Raw genomic sequence first — 17,312 nt, forward strand, 5'->3', positions numbered from 1 at the left:
GCGGTGTGCCCTGAAGAGCAATCAGCCCAGTGTATCAGGGACTAATTGCAATGAGGAGATCTCAGAAAATGCCTTGTCGCTTGCCTTGGACCAGAGGTGTGCGCTGCTGTGGTGGCACAGGAGGGAGGTGGTCTCTTGGCTAAGCCAGGCTCAGTCATGGGGGGCTTTGCAGGTTGATACCAGTCCTTGCAGCCTGTGGGCGAGTGGACATGCTGTGGGCTCTTGGTGTGAAATGCTGCTTGTTGGTGTTTTCTGCAGTAGCTTGTGTTTCCTAGCACCCGCAGAGTGCAGTACAGCAGCCCCATCACGGTGTCACCAAGGCAGGATCAGAAAGGTGCCTCTGAAAGGAAAGGTTGTTCCCCTCTTATCTAGTGTGAGTGTATATTAAAAAGGAAAAAAAAAAAAGGGGCAGCTGATCTCTGCTTCTGACATAGCCATCGTCTGCAGTACAGGCACCACGTCCTGCTCCATCGTGCCTCAATGTAAAGGTTGGTGAGGGCATCCTGGGGAAGGCCAGCAAGGGGCATTTGCACGTGAAACCACTGGAACTTGGGGTTATGGCTGCGTGTTTGAACAGGATGGAGAGGAGCTGCTGACCTGCGCTGTTGGTAGCTGGTGGAGTGGCCAGTACCGGGGATTTTGTGGCTGTGATGTGGATGCTGCAAATATTTCTGTGTTGTGATCATTAGACAGAGGGAAGGTTTTTATTTCCTTTCTCTGAAGTGTCAGAGTTTGGCCATGACTAGAAAAACAGCACTGTCTAGAGAGCACAGGTGGGGTTAGTGGTATTAAACATGTCTCAGGTGTTGGGTTAGTGTGTCTTGCTGACAGGCTCGATTAAGTTTCTTGCCAGGACAGAGGTTAGGAATGGATTTTCCTACAGGTCAGACTGCCAGGGATGGATGGGATCCTGTTTCTGCTGCTGCAGTATGTGTGTGCCTGCAGTGTGCCCAGCTTCATCTCGCATCTCCTCCCCGAGCAAGAGCTTTCGGCAGTGGTGATGCCCTCAATTGCTCGTCTGCCTTGGACATTTTTTTTTTTTTCTTAAGTTTGCCAGTGGAGTTGGTGAGAGATGGGGAGAGGGTATCTGTTTATGGACTCTTCTGGACTGAGTTTTCTTGCAAGATTGTCTGCTATGGGGAGGGATTGGACTACAGGGGTCTGTTTCAGGTCTGCGGTCAAATATGCTTTCATTGGTGTCTTTGCTGCTTGTCAGTGATTTCTATTCAAGCAACCACCCAAGCTTTGATTTGTTGGTTTGGTTTGGTTTGGTTTTGTTTTTCTGGTGACAGCAGGGAGAGAAGGGGACTTTTCGGGCTTATATAAATGAGTAGCAGTGACAGGGATGCAGGGAGCCATCACAAGGTCCTGGTTTATCTACTGGCCTGAGATTGAACAGCCCATAGGCCTTTGCAGAAGAGCCACTTCTGTTGTCTCCTCTCTGCTTCTAGATGATTCCCATCTTCATGGCTACATTTCTTTCCCATATCCCCTCTCTCCTTTCTAGAGGCAGAGCCTGGGGCATCATCACACTCCACATAGCTTCAGCTCCCTTCCTGTTTTTGTTTTTGCCAGAGTTATTTTGCTCCAAATATGCATCTGGGTTTATGCAGATTATCTCCTTTGGAGGCAGGGGATTGCAGGGGAGTGGTGGTGGTAGTAATTTATAGGGAGGGGAGAAGCATAAGATATAACTCTTGATGCTCCCCAAATCCCTTAGCATTGTGTTCCCTTTAGATGTGCTCCTTCATCTCTCACTTCTCCCCACCTCCCTTTCCACCCCAGGGAATCTCCTCATGGTGATGTGGGTTGGGACAAAGTCTGGAGGTGGGATGAGGATGCTTGTGCAGGGATGGGAGGTTGCATCCAGTGCTGTGCCGTGCCAGGGAGCAGAGGGTCTCCTGGGGTCTCTCTGCTCCTTCTATGCTGCTGTTTTCCTACACGTACTCACTGCAACGGGTCCTGAAGGGACACTGGGTCAGGCTGGGCACTGGGACCACGACAAAAGGGGCAAAGAGGTTGATCCAGGAAGGATGGTGTGGAAGGGCAGAGCTCCTCACTGCTGGCTTAGCCCAGGTGGGAGCAACCAGCCTGACCACAGCTCCAGGCTGCCCTTCTCTATCCACTCTCAGTGCAGGTGCAACGCTGGCAGCCCTTGTGGTGGCAGGAACTGCAGCTCTGTTCCCCTAGCGCAGGCTTCTCCAGGAGGCACAACTGAAGTATTTGCACATTTTGCCTCTCCTGCAAGCACTTCATATTCTGGCTCAAGGGCTGAGAGTGTGAGGATGGCCCTAAAACCGTCGTTGCTAGGAGCCTACGAGACCACTATCTTCCTCTTCATCATCCTCATCAGACCCGTGTTAGTTGACATTGTCATTGCTGATCTGGAGGAGGGAGTAAACAGCATGTTGATGACTTTCCCGGATGATGATAAAACTGTTTTTTTGCCTGCTGGTGGGGACAGAGAAAAATAACAGAAAGGGAACTAGTGAGGTCAGAAAGACGGGCAGAAAATAACATGATGAGATTCATCTTAGGAAAAATGCAAGCTAATGCATCTGGGGGCAATGTAAGCTGAAATACGCAGTCTGAGGACCTGGTGAGGGGCAAGGGAGGGGAAGGCACACGCCACGAGACCAAGGTGTGACAGTAGATGGCATATCAGACATGGGCTTGCAGCGTGATGAGGCCAGCAACAGAGACATCAGGATGGCAGCCCGCCTCTGCGGCCGGCCCAGGCGCCAGCCCTGCGGGAAAGCGATGCTTGGCACATCATTATCGGCAGAGCATTGGTAGGCGAGAGGCGGCTTTCAGCGTGGATCTGCACGGAATGACCACGGGGCGAGGGAGATTAATTTATGAGCAAGGATTAAGTGCTAAAGATGTGTAGCTTTGCTAAGCAGTGGTTTTAAGGAAGAGGACATGACAGGAATCCATGCACTGAAAGGTGCCCGTGTGCCCGAGGAGGAGGCATCGCTGTGAGTGGGTGCAGACCGAAGCGGGTCTCAGGGAACAAGGGGGGAAGGTTGGAAAGGCAAAACACTGGCTCTGGGGCAGAACCTCCCCATAGATGGGTCTGTTAGAATGTGGAGCCAGCCCCAAAAGGAGATTTTTAGGTGCCTGTTTATTTGGGACACCAAAAAATGAAAATGATTTGTTGAAAGCAAGCATGCGTATTCTCTGAGGAGCAGTGGGATGAGGCTGAGGTCTTCAGTAGCACTAACCTCTGGGTCTCAAACGCCTCACATAGTCAAGGCCAGGTAATGATTTTTCACCTGGAAATTTCCTTTGCCTCTGTATCTCCTCAACCCAAAGTGACCATGTTGCTCCTGTGCCTTTTCTTCTCTCATCGTTTACCTTTTCCCCATCTCTCCAGCAACTTCTTTGTCTCCACAACATCTCCTTCAGGCTTGGCCAAAGGCTTCTTAGCAGCGTAAGCAGATCCCTACTTTACTGCACTAGGAATGGGGACCAGAGGCAAGGCCAGGATGGGAGTATCCCAGCCATGCAAGGGGGAAGCAAAGTGGTGGACATCGGCTGTGATGATAAGGGTGGGAGAGCCCAGGAGATCTGGGCTTGCTCTTCCTACAGCTGGGGTGTGCTGCCTGTGGTACAAGTTGAAAGCAGGGTATTTCCAAGGCTTCAAGACAGATAGTTTGCTTATCTTTATTTCACCCTGTGCTGACCACACTGCTCCTTCCCCCGCTCGTCAGGATGGGAGAATTTCTTCGGCTCCCTGTCCTGAGCAGGAGGAGGGATCCAAAATCGCCAGGGTGGAAAGGGGAAGGCTGTCAAGCTCTGAGCAAGTCTGGCAGAGGTTAATAACATATGCAGAGATAAGGCACAGCAATCATCCGGAGTATGGCCAAAAGGCAGTAGTTTGTGGGCTTTTGACCAGGCAGGGCAGCTGGGACACCCTGGCCCTGGTGCAGGCCACTGATGGCATGTTTCAGGGGTGCACGGGCACACCAGCACCTGTGGGCGATGGATTTGGGCACCATGTGAAATGTTTTCTGCTGGGTTCTGCCATGTCCCCTTGCATCAGGAGGTGCTGAGATGACGGAGATGTAAAAGCTCCACTTTCAAATTAGCTGCTAATAAAAGCAACCCTCTTCCTTACCCGATACCGGTACACCTCCACGCACCTGCAGGCAGACGAGAACAGGCGCTGCCTCACATGAACAGGCAGAGAAACATGCCGATGCCAGGTGAACATAAACACAGAGGGAGCTGTGTACCACTAATTATATTGTACCACTGCAAACGTTCAAAATGTGAAACCTGTATGACTAACACATCCCCACAGCCAGACGCATGCATCAAAGATAACACAGAACCAGTGCTTGCCATTTATAGCAACAAACAAACACGGGCTCACAACCGTGTACAACAGGCCACCCCGGGAGGCACAGGTGCACACACAGCTACCGAATGGGGTCACCCACACACGTTGGTAAATATGCCACACAGCCAGAAACACCCTTAAAGAAGTCTGGGTTTGTGTGAAGCCAGCCACGAGAGCTGTGCCCCAAGATGCTCGTCAACTTTCGGTCGGACATTTGGAGATGATACCTAAATATGTGCACCGCAGGTGCTGCTCCTGTTGATGTGGCCATCTTGCCCTCCCCTGCGATGCCAGCTGGAGGTTGTCATTTTTGTCCCTCTTCTGCAAGGGTGACGCAGGGGTGTTAGCAGGACAGAGCAGCTGCCGGGCTTCTTGCTGCTTCTGAGTAACAAGTGAAGGATCGTGATGGGTGGTCCATAAAGGACTTGTGTCCCCTCAAGGATGGGAGATGCTGTATATACCTATCGCTGCTCTTAAAGGAAATATACTCTGTGCTTTCATCTCAGCTGCAGGCCCTGGTGTTGCCCAGGCAAGCAGTGTGCAGGGAGAAAGGGACAGCCCCAGGGCAGCATGGGCTGGTGAGGGATACGAGGTTCAGGATAGTAGTGGGGAAGGTGAACTCTTTGGATGCTCCTGCAGGAGGAGAGACGTCCCACTGGGATCTGGGTGGATTGCCTCCAGCACTGGGATGGTGCTCTGGGGACCTCTCTCTGGTATTTTCTTCTCTTGCCTGGCTGCAAAAGGCTCTTTCACTGGCAAGATGCAATAGTCTCTCTTATCCTGTCTGTGCCCTAGAGGTTTTCAGGAAAGGTCTGCATGAGCATTGCAAAGGTCTCATCAGACTTCCCTCACCCACAGTCCCTGAGGGCCCCTCTCTGGGGGAGGAAGGGGTGGTGAGGAACCAGGAGAGTGCTTCAGATGGGGAGTGATGCCTATGGGACACCTTGGGCTGGCTGGCTCGTGGCACTTTGCTTAGCTGTGGCGTGCCTGGCAGGTCATGTCATTAACAGACCTGAGATGCCAGTCGCAGTCCTGGAGGGGAACATGTCTCAGCAGAGACCCCTCTGAGCAGGTCAGGAGGTGACATTGTCCTTTGGGGACAGATGGCCCCAATCTGAAGCACTTCCCCTGAATTGTGACATCTCCTCTTTTTTTCTCCCAAGCAATCTCCCCTGTGCATTATGTCTACCACACTTCCCTTGCTATTTCAGAGCATCCTGCCCTCTCCTTCCCCAGCGGAGTCACGAGACCTGCCGTCCGGCAGGACCGGGTGCTTTCTCCGAAGTGGGGAAGGGCTGAGACAGAGGCCAGCAGCTTGTCCCCTGCCTGCCAAGTCAGTGAGCTCCCTGCCAGCACACGTGTCCGGGGCAGGTGTGCATGCCAGATGCAGGACCAGCAGGGGCTCGGCTTGGGATGGCAGTGGCTTTAAATGGCTCTTGGGAATGGATGGTGGGGAAAAGAGGCGTGAAGGCTTGAGAGCTGGCTCTGGGAAAGGCTTTGGTGCAGGCTGCACAGGGAGAGGAGGCAGGAGGAGCTGCCAGACCAGAGATATCTTCCCTTCCCCTGGGAGGGAAGTGCAGCCGCTGTAGCATCGCTCCTCCAGCGGTATGTGACTTTTGCAGGGGAATGTTTTCATGTGTTTGGGGGTCATTTGGCCAGAACAGTCAGGGGTGGGGAGGATTTGATGTTCGTTGATGGGTCTGACCTGCCACCACCAGCTGGGGATAGGCTTGCCTGAGCAAAAGTTTGAGTGGGAAGATCTTGCGTCTGGCCACCTTGTGACCATCTAATCGTCCTCTTGTATTGCCCTGGTCACAGTAAGCAGCACTTGCACAAAGGGGAGGGAGATTAGAGGCATCCTGGAGGCAAGCTCTGAGGCCTTATAATCCTGTCTGGCCTTATTGGTATTTTAGCTGGGCATGAGCCCTCTCTGTTGATGTATGTTTTTCCATATATGCATATGTGAGCATATGTGCCAAACTCATTCCACTTGGTCATTTTGGTTTAAACCGGACCTCTCCTGGTTTGAAATATTGTAGCAGCCTCACTCTAACCTTGTTATGCTAACCAATGCTACAGCATGGAAAGGTCAATAATTGCCGTCCCAGAGAAAATACCAGCATTGTCTAAGTTGTATTCTGACCAAAATAGTGGAAATATCTGATTCCAACCTCCCCATCTGAGCTGGTAGTGGTGAGGCCCCTGGATGTGTCTCCAGCAGGAAAGCTGCTCCCTTCCCCTTTGAAGTTGGGACAGGAGGACTGGCTCTGCATAAAGAGCTTGCAAGTGCCCCACTGCTTGGGTTTTCCCTCTCCCTCTTTTGACACAACATACTAATCCTGCTTAATGTAGGAAATACACCACGATCACAGCCTTGGGGCTGGTTTGGGTGGCAGAATGAGATTTAATCTCAAGAAGGAAAGGGGTATTGCTTACAGCTCCAGTGGGGCAGCTATCATTCAAGGTCTGTGTTTAGCTTCAGGACTCCCAAAGGGATTCACCTGGCTCTTTGTCTGTACAATCTCTAATGAGTCACTGTGGGCTGCACAAATTGGAGCGATAAACTGCCCGTGATGCAGCCACTACCCGATTTGTGCACATGTGTTTCACATGGGCAGAGCTGCGTCCCAAAGTCCCAGGTGCATCTGGCAGTGGTGAGATGGAGAAGAGGCCCTGAACATTTGCTTGGAGGGAAAGCAGGGAAATGTTGATGAATTTGTTTCTCCCATTCCTTTGCTCTGTTGTATTGTTAATTATGAAGCTTTCTACATTGCAGTTTGGAATTGTCATGCCCTCGTCAGCGTGGATGCTCTGAGCACCATAATAAGTCATTCCTCCTGGCTCTCCCTGCTAACCTTTCTCCTCCGTGTTGTTAATGGGAAAGAAGCTGGGCTCAGCCACCGCATGTTAATAGCCTGCAAGGGAGCCAGCTCAGAGCAGGCAATGTGGAGCTGGTGGGAATAGGGAATGGAAAAGGTGGTACAAGGAGTTGCATGGGTGCTCAGAGTTAAAAAACTGGTGAAAGTGAAAATTGAGGTGCTGGATGGTGGGAAGGATGTGCTGCCACTTTTGTCACAGGGGTTAAAAAATTATGAACAGCAACCCAAAGCCAGTCAGGAGACACAATACCTGATTCTTTCCAATAGCTGCAGGCCTTTGGGGTAATGAATTCGAAGAGTCTCTGTGCTATCCCCTAAGGGACACTATGTCTGTTTTCTAAACCTCTGCGCTTGCTGCTCTTTGTTCTGACAAATACCAAGCCTCGAAGAACAAGCAAAGCTTTGGATCAAAGTGCCTGTTGGAAGCAGGGGGCTGAGAGAACGGGGTGGATAGGGCTGAGAGAACAGGGTGGAACAGAGTGCTTGCAGGGTCTTAAGTGGGGATAACGGGACGGCAGCCCAAGGCGAAAAGGTTGTCTGGGCCTGGCAGATGAGTGCTGCGGAGAGCACTGGAGGTGATGGATCCAGCAGTGTGGGCATCAAAGGGGTCTCGGGCTGAAACAGCGAGTGTGCAGGATGCCAAGGCAAAGCAGTGTCAGCAGGGATGTGCACGGGCTGTATGATCCTAAAGCGAAGGGGATTGAGCTGAGTGTCAGGGAGGATAACCTATGGCCAGGGTGTGAGGGGATGAGGTCCGTGCCGTGGATGTTGGTGACAGACACATCCTTTTCTGATGCTGATCTGCCCTATCTGTATTGTGTGTCTGAAGGCTCTTATGTTGCTTTTAAACTACTGGTAGCATGGGCACTCCAGACACTTGAGCATACCAACAAGGTGAAGGGAGGAAAGTTCCCATCAGGCTACCATCAGGCAGTCCTTTGGGCAAGCTCGCTTTCCTAAGAGCATCACTGTGCTATTTAATGGACAACATTTGGCTTTGTGTTTTCCCAGACAAAGGCCACTGCTATATTCACCCAGCCAGCAAAGTGATGTTCTTTAGCAAAAACATGGTGCTCTGCAGTACTTGGGTGCCACCGAGCATAAGACCTGTTCTGCTCTTCCTACACCCACCCATGCTCTCTGATCATTCTGCTTAGAAGCTGTTCTGCTCGCACTGCTGGCATAGAGAAACAACCATGCTGCACCACTGGGGCTAAATCAGAGAGTTTTGCTTAAAATTGCTGCAGCGCAAAGTGCAACCACAGTTTATCATTATTAGAAGCGTCAGTCCTGCGGCTCTCCCCTGCTCCAACCTCACTGGGAGAGCATGGGCGTGCTGTGCTCTTGCTGATTCCTCATGTGGGTTTCATTTCTCTTTCTCCCCTCCTCTCCAGGGGTTCTCGCTTGCGGCTGGCATGGCAGAGTACGTCCCCCAGCCTCCCTCCACCTGGCCCGCGGGCCCGCAGCCCCCTCACGCCTCCACCATCTGCCCGCTGGAGCCCATGGATCTGGGGGTCTTGGAGCAGCAAATGCCACCAGAGCAGCCACCATCCTCCCCAGAGCTGGGTGAGGATGAGGAAGTCACGTCCCCACCGGACCCTGATGTCCCCTACCCTGACTTGGCTCCCGTTGTCTTCTTCTGCTTGAAGCAGACCACCAGCCCGCGGAACTGGTGCATCAAAATGGTCTGCAACCCATATCCTTTCTGAGCTGCCCCTTCGCCTTCCCCGGCTCTTGCTCCCTCCTGCCCCATTCCTCCCCTCTTCCTGCCCTTCCGGGGCACCTGGCAGGTAAGGAATGAAGTTTCCTACATATTTAATGAACTGCTTTGTTCCTCACTTGTGTTTTAAACAGAGCCTCGGCTGTTTTAGTGTGTGATCAAAAGAAGCTGATTATGAAAAAGGAGACTTCAGAGAGAGCTGCTGACAGAGGGGTGGGTGAGGGGAGGCATTTCAGAAAGGCCTGTTCTTCCCCTTCCTGGCTCCCTTTTCACCTCTGCCTTGGGACAGAGCGGGGTTGCTAGCCCAGGAGCTTGTCGGCAGTCTGCCACAAGTGGCAGAGGTGTCTCTTCCCTCTGAGCGTACAGGCTTTAATGAGAGCTCATCTTGCCCTTGGTGAAGGAACCACCACTCCTAGACCTTGACTGCAAGGACACCTAGGTGACCCCTTGCCTTTCCAGCAGGCACATGTCACTGTCCTGCCAATGTCTTGCCATGATGCCTAAGCAGGAAGGAATGGGAAAATCTATTCAGAGTTTGATGCTGAGCCTCACACCCTGGGGTAGACCTCCAGGATGTGAGCACGTCCTTCCTTTGCATGGGAAGTCAGCGATCACACATGTGTGTCACCATTCACACTCAGTACCTTGATTGCCTGCAACCCACAAGTGAAAATGGCAACCACCTGCACAACTCGTTAGCACTGGGGCTGCTAAGAACCAGCAGCCTCTGTGGCTCTTGAGCCTGATGCAATATAAAGAACAGGTGGAAAGCACTTGCTGCTTTTTGGACTATGGGACCCTTCAGAGGGTAAGGAAGTGGAGGAGATGATGAGTTATCAGAGAGGTTGGTCTAAAGTTTTACTTGAACCTTTTTCTGTCCAGAAATCTCAAGTGCTGACGCTTTCTCCCTGGAAGTTTCTTAGTTCCTAGTTTGGTGGGTATTATCTGTAAGGATGCTTGTTATGGTTTTTATGTGTTGGCTTCTAGATTAAATCTGAGTGTCTAGGCACACAGCAGAGGCTTGCAAGATGTTTCTAAGAGCCTTTTCATCTTCAAAAGGCAAACTCTGGGTGAAGTCTTGAGGTGCTGTCAGCAATAACAGATGACCTTAGGTGGCTGATGGATCTGCAGGTTGGTTTCAATTTCAAATGTAGGAAAAGGTTTGGGTTTCAGCTCTGAGCTCTTGTCTTAAAGTTCAGAAGCTCATAAAAAGGTGTTGCAGTCTCAAGCACAGGTTATGACTGAGAACTTGCTGGAGGTTTAGGTTTTCTGCTTTCCTTTTCACTGGCTGCTCCTTAAAATTTAAAAACTTCATATTGAATTATGCATGGCTTTTCAATCACTGTGTGTCTGCACTAGTTATTATGTCTTGGGAATCTTGTCCCAGCATGTGGTGGCCTCAGAGTAAAGCATGAAAGATTTGTGTCTTAGTGCAAAGGCTGGATTCAGAAAAATGAGAGAAGGGAAATAGCCTGTGTTTGGGATGAAGATTTGCTCTTGAAAAGGGGGAAGGAGGTTGTGGGGGAAGAAGAGAAGTGCCTGTTCTTATTTCTGGATAAAAAGTCAGTCAAAACAGTCCTTCCAATTTGGTACATAGCAAGGAGCTTGTCTTAAGGTGTTGGAGCTGCATTATTCAAGCAATTTGGCACTATATGCCTATCCTAGTGTTTAAATGTTACTTTTCTTTTAACCTTTAGACATGCTTGGTATTTGACTCTGAAAGGGACTCTTTCATAGCAGAAGCTATAGAAGGAAGGAAAAAGCTTCATGCAATCACTTGATGACATTACACCTGGCTACATGTCATGGGGGTGAAGGGCAATGGTGGGGCTGCTGGAAAACTTTTGAAAGGGACACTTCAGAGCTGTGATTTCAGCTCAGCTGTGTGACATTAAGAGATTATTTGAAAAGCAGAAACTGAGTGGAGAACAGTCATGTCCTCCTTTGATTTCTCCCCACCCCTGTGGTCCTCATTTTGAATGGATCATGCAGTAAGTAGTTCCCATACTTTTTTTACAAGTGAGGGATAGTTTCTGCACCCTGAAGGTTTTTTTGCAGGCAATCATATGTTCTTGGCATCATGCTCTTTTTTCTTTGATAGCACCGTAGAAATAGTACAATTCCATGGCCTGGTGGCAGATCGCTCACCATGGTCTCATCCCTGGCTGGGAATGAGCCCCTTTGTCAGGGATGTTTCTATGAAAGTCAAATCATGTTTTCTAAGAATTTATATGCTTGCCTGATTTTTTCCCTGTCTGAAGTTTTTCATCCCTGTTATGTTGGGCTATTGGGTCCCCAGTGCTCTTGTGTCAAGCAGGGGTCGGCTGAGTCACTGTCACAGCACAATACCTGGCCTTTCCTGAAGATTTGGCAAAAAAGATGGGGCACTAATTAAAAGTCTGTTAATCTTCTCATTGACTTTCTACTAGGCCAGAGTTTCATGATCATTGTTATAGAAGTACTGTCAATGAGACTTAAAATGGAAGCTCTGATCATTAAGGACTATGTAGCAATTTTTGTAAGCACAAGGTCATTAACCACCAAATTTCAATTTAGGTAATTGCATTCTACCTACTTAAATCCCCCTCCCCTGAAGATTATTTTTCCTTCCATGAGCAGTCCTGCAATTTTGTTATGTGCTATTAAACAGCTGCCATATTCCTTTGCTGCAGTGCAGTAAGAAGAGAAAGAATCACTTATGTCCCTGCTTCAAAATCACTCCTGGATACATATTAGTGTATAAATGTGTAATGCTGTTGTTGCAAAAATTGTAGACCCTCACTCGCCCTTAAGATAGGGACTATGTTCCATGTGAGACTGTGGTGTTTGTCCCCGAAGGGACTATTTACTGTGTTTTTTGCCATTGTGCTTTATGGTGAAAAGGAGCCTGATGCTTTTAGGTTAGGTGATTACATGTTTCTGGGGTGACTTTACATACAGTGCGAATGAATGATTGAATTGCCCTAGTTTATTGGTGAGCAGATTATTATTTTTTTTTTTTTAAATCTTGATTAACCTTGTTAGATACAGGTAGCTGCTGTGTGATCAGCTGGGTATGCAATGCAGCGCACACCTGGGAAGTGTGCCTGTCGGTAAGGAGTCCGGTGTGATGCACCGTGTGAGCAACCCACCAAACAGCTTGCTTAGGTTAGTTCCTGTTTTGATGAACAGGTGGAAGGCTGGCTGCTCTGAGTTGGAGGCCATGGGGCTGTTGCAGCTACAGTGTTAACACAGTCAATATTTGAGATACGGTTATGAGAGAGGCTGCAAGGTTTATTTTTTTCCTTTTATAAAACCTAAACTCCATGTCAAATAGGGTTTCAATTTGAGCTCAGAGGGGAAATAGGGTGAAAAGTGTGAAAACATGTTTCCAAAACAACTGTGTAGCATTCATCTTATGAATTTATAAAGTGTTTGGGACTAAATAAAGGGCATGCCACATGGTGCCTTTCAAATGGATCTTGATGCACTTTGCAAATTATGAGATTATGAGAGAGATGCCTGGATGTTTGCATCGCTGTTTGACTCCTTGGGGTTCCATAAAGACTTTACACTTCATCCATCCCTAGGGTCAAATGCAATAGATTTGGTTTGTCCTTTGAGCCTTTCTTTAAAAGAGAAACTCTTTCCAGGAGGCTCAGACCTCCCTTTGCTGTTGAATCTATAATATTGACATGACAGCGAGAGCAAGAGTGAGGGGTGCCATTAAAAAAAATCAATGCTAAAACTGTGGCAGTAACGAGATAGGCTCTGCAGTTCACCACTCCTTTTCTTGCTTTTTGTTATATACCAGCCCCTTCCCTCATGTGTGAAGTGTGCTGGCCATTTGGGCTTCTGCTTTGCTCTCAGGCAGTAAAGTGTTGCATTTTCAGTTGATTTCAATGGTGTAGGAGCAGTAGGTCAGGTCCCAGTTGTGCAAAAGCTTCATACGCACTTAATTTTTAGTACCAGGGGCTGTGTTTTATAGGATATAGGGCAGGGTGGCTTCTCAAAGCTAGTATGACTGCTTGTGTGTACTGAGGAGCCGCCTTGTAGCTCATTAGCTTCAAAGATCCTCCAAGTAGAGGCTTTGTCATTGTACCTGTCCCTGAAAGTCCTACCAGGTTTCTGGGGGTACTTTCTCTGTAACTTGTACTAGCAGCTGTATTGGCTTGGCCTCTGTGCTTGGTGCACAAGGAAACAGGACTGGCCTTTGGCATATTGATGGGGAACTGTGAAAACCTACTATTCCCTACCTCCTCCCTGCCTGGTGCGTCATATCATTTATGTATGAGCCAACTGAGTATAGGATGGTTGTCAATGGCAGTAATGGTGTTTCCTGCAGGCACTGTCCTACGGGAGCAGAGTGGAGAGTCAAATGCTGGAGGAGCAAAGAAAATGATGTGTGTGTGGATCGGTTATTGGTAACTTCTCTTGGCAACATTGAGCAGGCGATGCCATGGTATGTGGGGACTCTGCTGCCAAAACTGCAGCTTTTCAGGTGACACGTATGGCCAAGGGGCCAACAAATCTTTTGCTCATTAATAAGCTTTGGGTGAGTAGATGTGTTATATGTTACACCCTGGTCAAATACCAGTTTGGGCAGTTTTTGTGTGAGTGAAATTTTATGTACGGATTCTGTAGTATGTTGTACTTGTATCTGCCTTAAGCTGTTGCCTTTTGTACTGTTAAACCCTGGGTTTAGTCTTCATAACAACTGGATGTAGTTAATTAATAAGCAAACACCAACTGCAAATTTCTTGAGTCTTTTAATAGTTGATGTCTGTCTTAAGGCCTGAGCTCCTGTAATCCTCTGATTAGGTTTACTTTTCTTTTTACATGTGTACATTTACTTATGTGTGTGTATGTATATACATAAAAAAAAGGTTCTTGCCTCTCTACTAGGTAGAGAAAAGCTTGGAAATGTGACCAGAAGGTATAATAATACATTAAAAATTGAGTGGCTTATGAATTTTAAGCAGCATTCATCATTCTTGAGTGCCTAGGGATCATGGCTTTTTACTCTTGGGGTCAGCAGTATCAGCTTTTATATGCATACCTGGAAAACACTAAAATGTGTATATTATTCCTGCTTCTCTGTTTTAAAGACAGATTTCTCCTGTCTCTCTTTGCAAATCTAGCTCAGAAGACAAGTGAAGTCTGACACTTATTTGAGGACTTGTGATAGCTTTATGTTGTTCTAGGTAATCAGGCAGATGTTGCTGCTGTGCCCTTAGGAATGGATTGATTTCTGTTGATTACACAGCTCTGTAGACCTTCTTCCAGCCAACAGATATATCTGTATACCCAAGATCCAACAAATGCAAGATGATGTTTTTCTGTAAGAGGTTATCTAACCTCTCTGCACTCCACACCGTGCTAAATCAACTTTACAGTTGTTCCTGTTGCTTGGGAAACTGAGCTGATCCAGACCTCTCCAGTAGACAAGGGATTGGTGGCATTGGTGTTCCCCTGAGCATGTGCCAAATGCTTTTCAAGCTTCAAGAGGGGGCAAGCCTGCCTTAGATCCTACTGGGTTTTCTGCCACTCTGCTAAGCTCCCTACTGGTGGAATGAAGCTTGCTATTAGCAAATAAGGGTGACTTTTAATAAGCTAATTGACCATAAACTTGATTAATATTTGAAGGCAATGCATCCACTGGGCCAACACAGCCATCTTCCCAGGACCGATCTATCCTCAACTACTCTCCTCCCCTTCTGTGTTAACAATATGAGCTTTAAAAGCAGTTGTTTCCTATGCTTGTGAACCGACCCTTAATTTCCCTGTTAATTCCTCTCTTGGGAAGAAGGCTGGGTTTCACCCCATCTAACTCTAAAAACCAGCCTTCCAGGCTCTTTCCACAGATATTTGACAGACTGCCATCTGTAGCAGGAAATTCTGCACGCTTAGCTTAACTCCTCCCTTCAGAGGGCAAAGTCACTCTCTGGAGGTGCCTATTTTTTCTTCTTTACTAAAGAGGGAGTTTCTGGATAGCGGGCTGCAGGGATTCCTGGTTAGCATCCTGGGAAACCCATCCTGGGTTAGCATCCTGGAGCACAAGTCTTACGAAGAGAGGCTGAGGGAGCTGGGGTTGTTCAGTCTGGGGAAGAGGAGACTGAGGGGAGACCTTATCGCTCTCTACAAGTACCTGAAAGGAGGCTGTAGAGAGGCGGGGGTCGGTCTCTTCTCCCAAGTTACAGATGATAGGACAAGAGGCAATGGCCTCAAGTTGCGCCAGGGGAAGTTCAGGTTAGATATTAGGAAATATTTCTTTACTGAAAGGGTTGTCAGGCATTGGAATGGGCTGCCCAGGGAGGTGGTTGAGGCACCATCCCTGGAGGTATTCAAGAGAGGAGTTGACATAGTGCTTGGGAATATGGATTAGTGTTAGGTGGTGTGGTGGTGTGTGTGTGGGTTGCGTGTGTGGTGGTTTTGTTTTTGGTTTTTTGTGTTGTTGTTGTGTTTTTTTTGGTTTGTGTTTTTTTTTTTTTTCATTGGTTGGACTAGATGATCTTAAAAGGTCCCTTCCAACCTCTGTGATTCTGGGCTGCCTTTAGGATTGCTGTGCTGTTTGGCTTCCTGGATGCTATGGAGGGAGGCAAAGGGGAATGTGGGGAGCAGGTCTGGTTTTGGAAGTGGTGCAGTCTGAACATTTTAATGCTTCCATAATGAAATATTGGACAATTGTAGTTTTGTGAGGGGAGGGAAAGGCACACCATCTGCCTGGAATCTGGATTGGGAAAAAGCAGTTCTGTAAATTCCAGCTTCTTTCCTGGGATGGCAACCCTGTTTCCTGCTTGTGATTGGTAGGCAGAAGCAGGAGGGGCATGAGAGTGCTCAGGACCTGCACAAGTAGTTGGGAAGGAAGCTCCCTCTGCAAAACTAGTGATGAGGGAATGTCATTACTGTGGGTCATTTGATGTGCAAGTTTCCGATGGGAAGTTTAGAGGGATCATTTGCACAGTCAGACGTGGTGTAAATGGAATTTAGACTCATGCATTGTCATTAGTAGTACACAAGGGATGGATATGTTTGAAGGGGATTTGCATGCTTGCGATCTGTAAGAAATTGGCTGGGTTGGGTGTATGTGAGATACATGCAATTCCAGGCAAGTGGGCAGATGCAAAGGGATGAGGTCTAAATTTGGCTGGCTTGCAAGCTGGCCCTGTATATCTAAGCACAAATACTGAGACAGGATATCTCACTGCCTTCTATCCCTTTAGCTTATTCTCTGGAGGTTTTTTTTATAGTGAGAAGTCAAAGACCATGGTTTGGAAATGAAGCAGGACAACAGCACAAACAAAACCAGAGCTTGGACTGTCTGAAGCTTTAATGTCCATAGGGTCTAGCAAAATCAGAAATAAGGCTAAAAAAATTCTTAGGGCATCCCTACTGTCTTTACGTGAAGCTCTGAGCATTTTCTGTTACTGAAGGATAAATTCCTACTGCTGGAGGAAGGGCTAACTGCAAAATATTGGGACTGTGGTTTAGGAGAGGGGTATTTTTTTCTGTGTGTATATTGTACTGCCCTGTTTCCCCAATACAGGGCAAGAGTAATAAAATACCTGCTAATGCTCTATGCCCTGGTGCTTGAAAAAAGTGGGGCTAGGACTCTTATTGCAACGGCTTTTTGAGGTATCCCAGTATATTCCCTGGATTTCTGGTCAATGAATGTGGAAGGTGTAGGGAAGCGGGTGGGAAAGAGTAGAAGATGAAAGTCACATCCTTGTCTGCTCTAAATTGGTGTTTTTCTTCCATACCTAGTGAAAACAGACCTATTTGCACCAGCGGTTGCCCTTCAGGCTATATTGGGAAAGATTGGTCTGGCCTTGTCATATAGTGCAGTGTTATCCAGTGCAGACAGTGTGGTTTGTGCCAGCCTGGGGGGTACCTGGTATTGTCAGGCCACAGGAGAGGGATGATGTGCTCTGCCCGGTGCAGGGATGGTAGCAGTGCTTGCTTTGGGAGACCTCACCATCCCCCTGCAAAGCGCATTGCTGAACCGAAACAAACGCTGAAAAACCCTTCTGGAGCATATTGTGTTTATTCACTGGAATATATTTTGCCTTGGAGATGAGAACCATTTACTTTCTGAAAAAATGGTCAGTTTGCCTTTTTCAGCCTTCATGAACACTGGAGCAGGGCGTGTGAGGGAGCCGGAGGGGGTTCTTGGAGAAATAGAAAGGGCAATAAAAACACTCATTTTGAGTTCAAGACCTATAAAATACTCTGACCAGACCTCTAATTGCATGTTCTGTTGTAACAATGTGAATTAAATAATGCAATTAACCACTAACAAATTGACCAGCTGCTAATTCGAGGACTTGACACTCTTCCCACCCCAGAGTGTGGGGAAGGGCCTGCAGCCAGCTGAATTTGTAGTGTGTTG

General features: G+C 48.2%; 1 protein-coding gene across 1 annotated transcript in view; it reads left to right on the top strand.

Annotated features, from left to right (window-relative positions):
* Window positions 1-8,624: 8,624 nt before the first annotated feature.
* The window catches only part of CACNA1I (calcium voltage-gated channel subunit alpha1 I), a 164,080-nt gene continuing 155,392 nt past the window's right edge, over window positions 8,625-17,312 (top strand). The window contains exon 1 of the mRNA XM_074168446.1: window positions 8,625-8,920. Within this exon, the coding sequence (XP_074024547.1) occupies window positions 8,640-8,920 (281 nt within the window). The 5' untranslated portion in view covers window positions 8,625-8,639. The remainder of the gene's footprint in view (window positions 8,921-17,312) is intronic.

This window comes from Numenius arquata, chromosome 2 (genome assembly GCF_964106895.1).
Source record: "Numenius arquata chromosome 2, bNumArq3.hap1.1, whole genome shotgun sequence".
NCBI lineage: Eukaryota > Metazoa > Chordata > Aves > Charadriiformes > Scolopacidae > Numenius > Numenius arquata.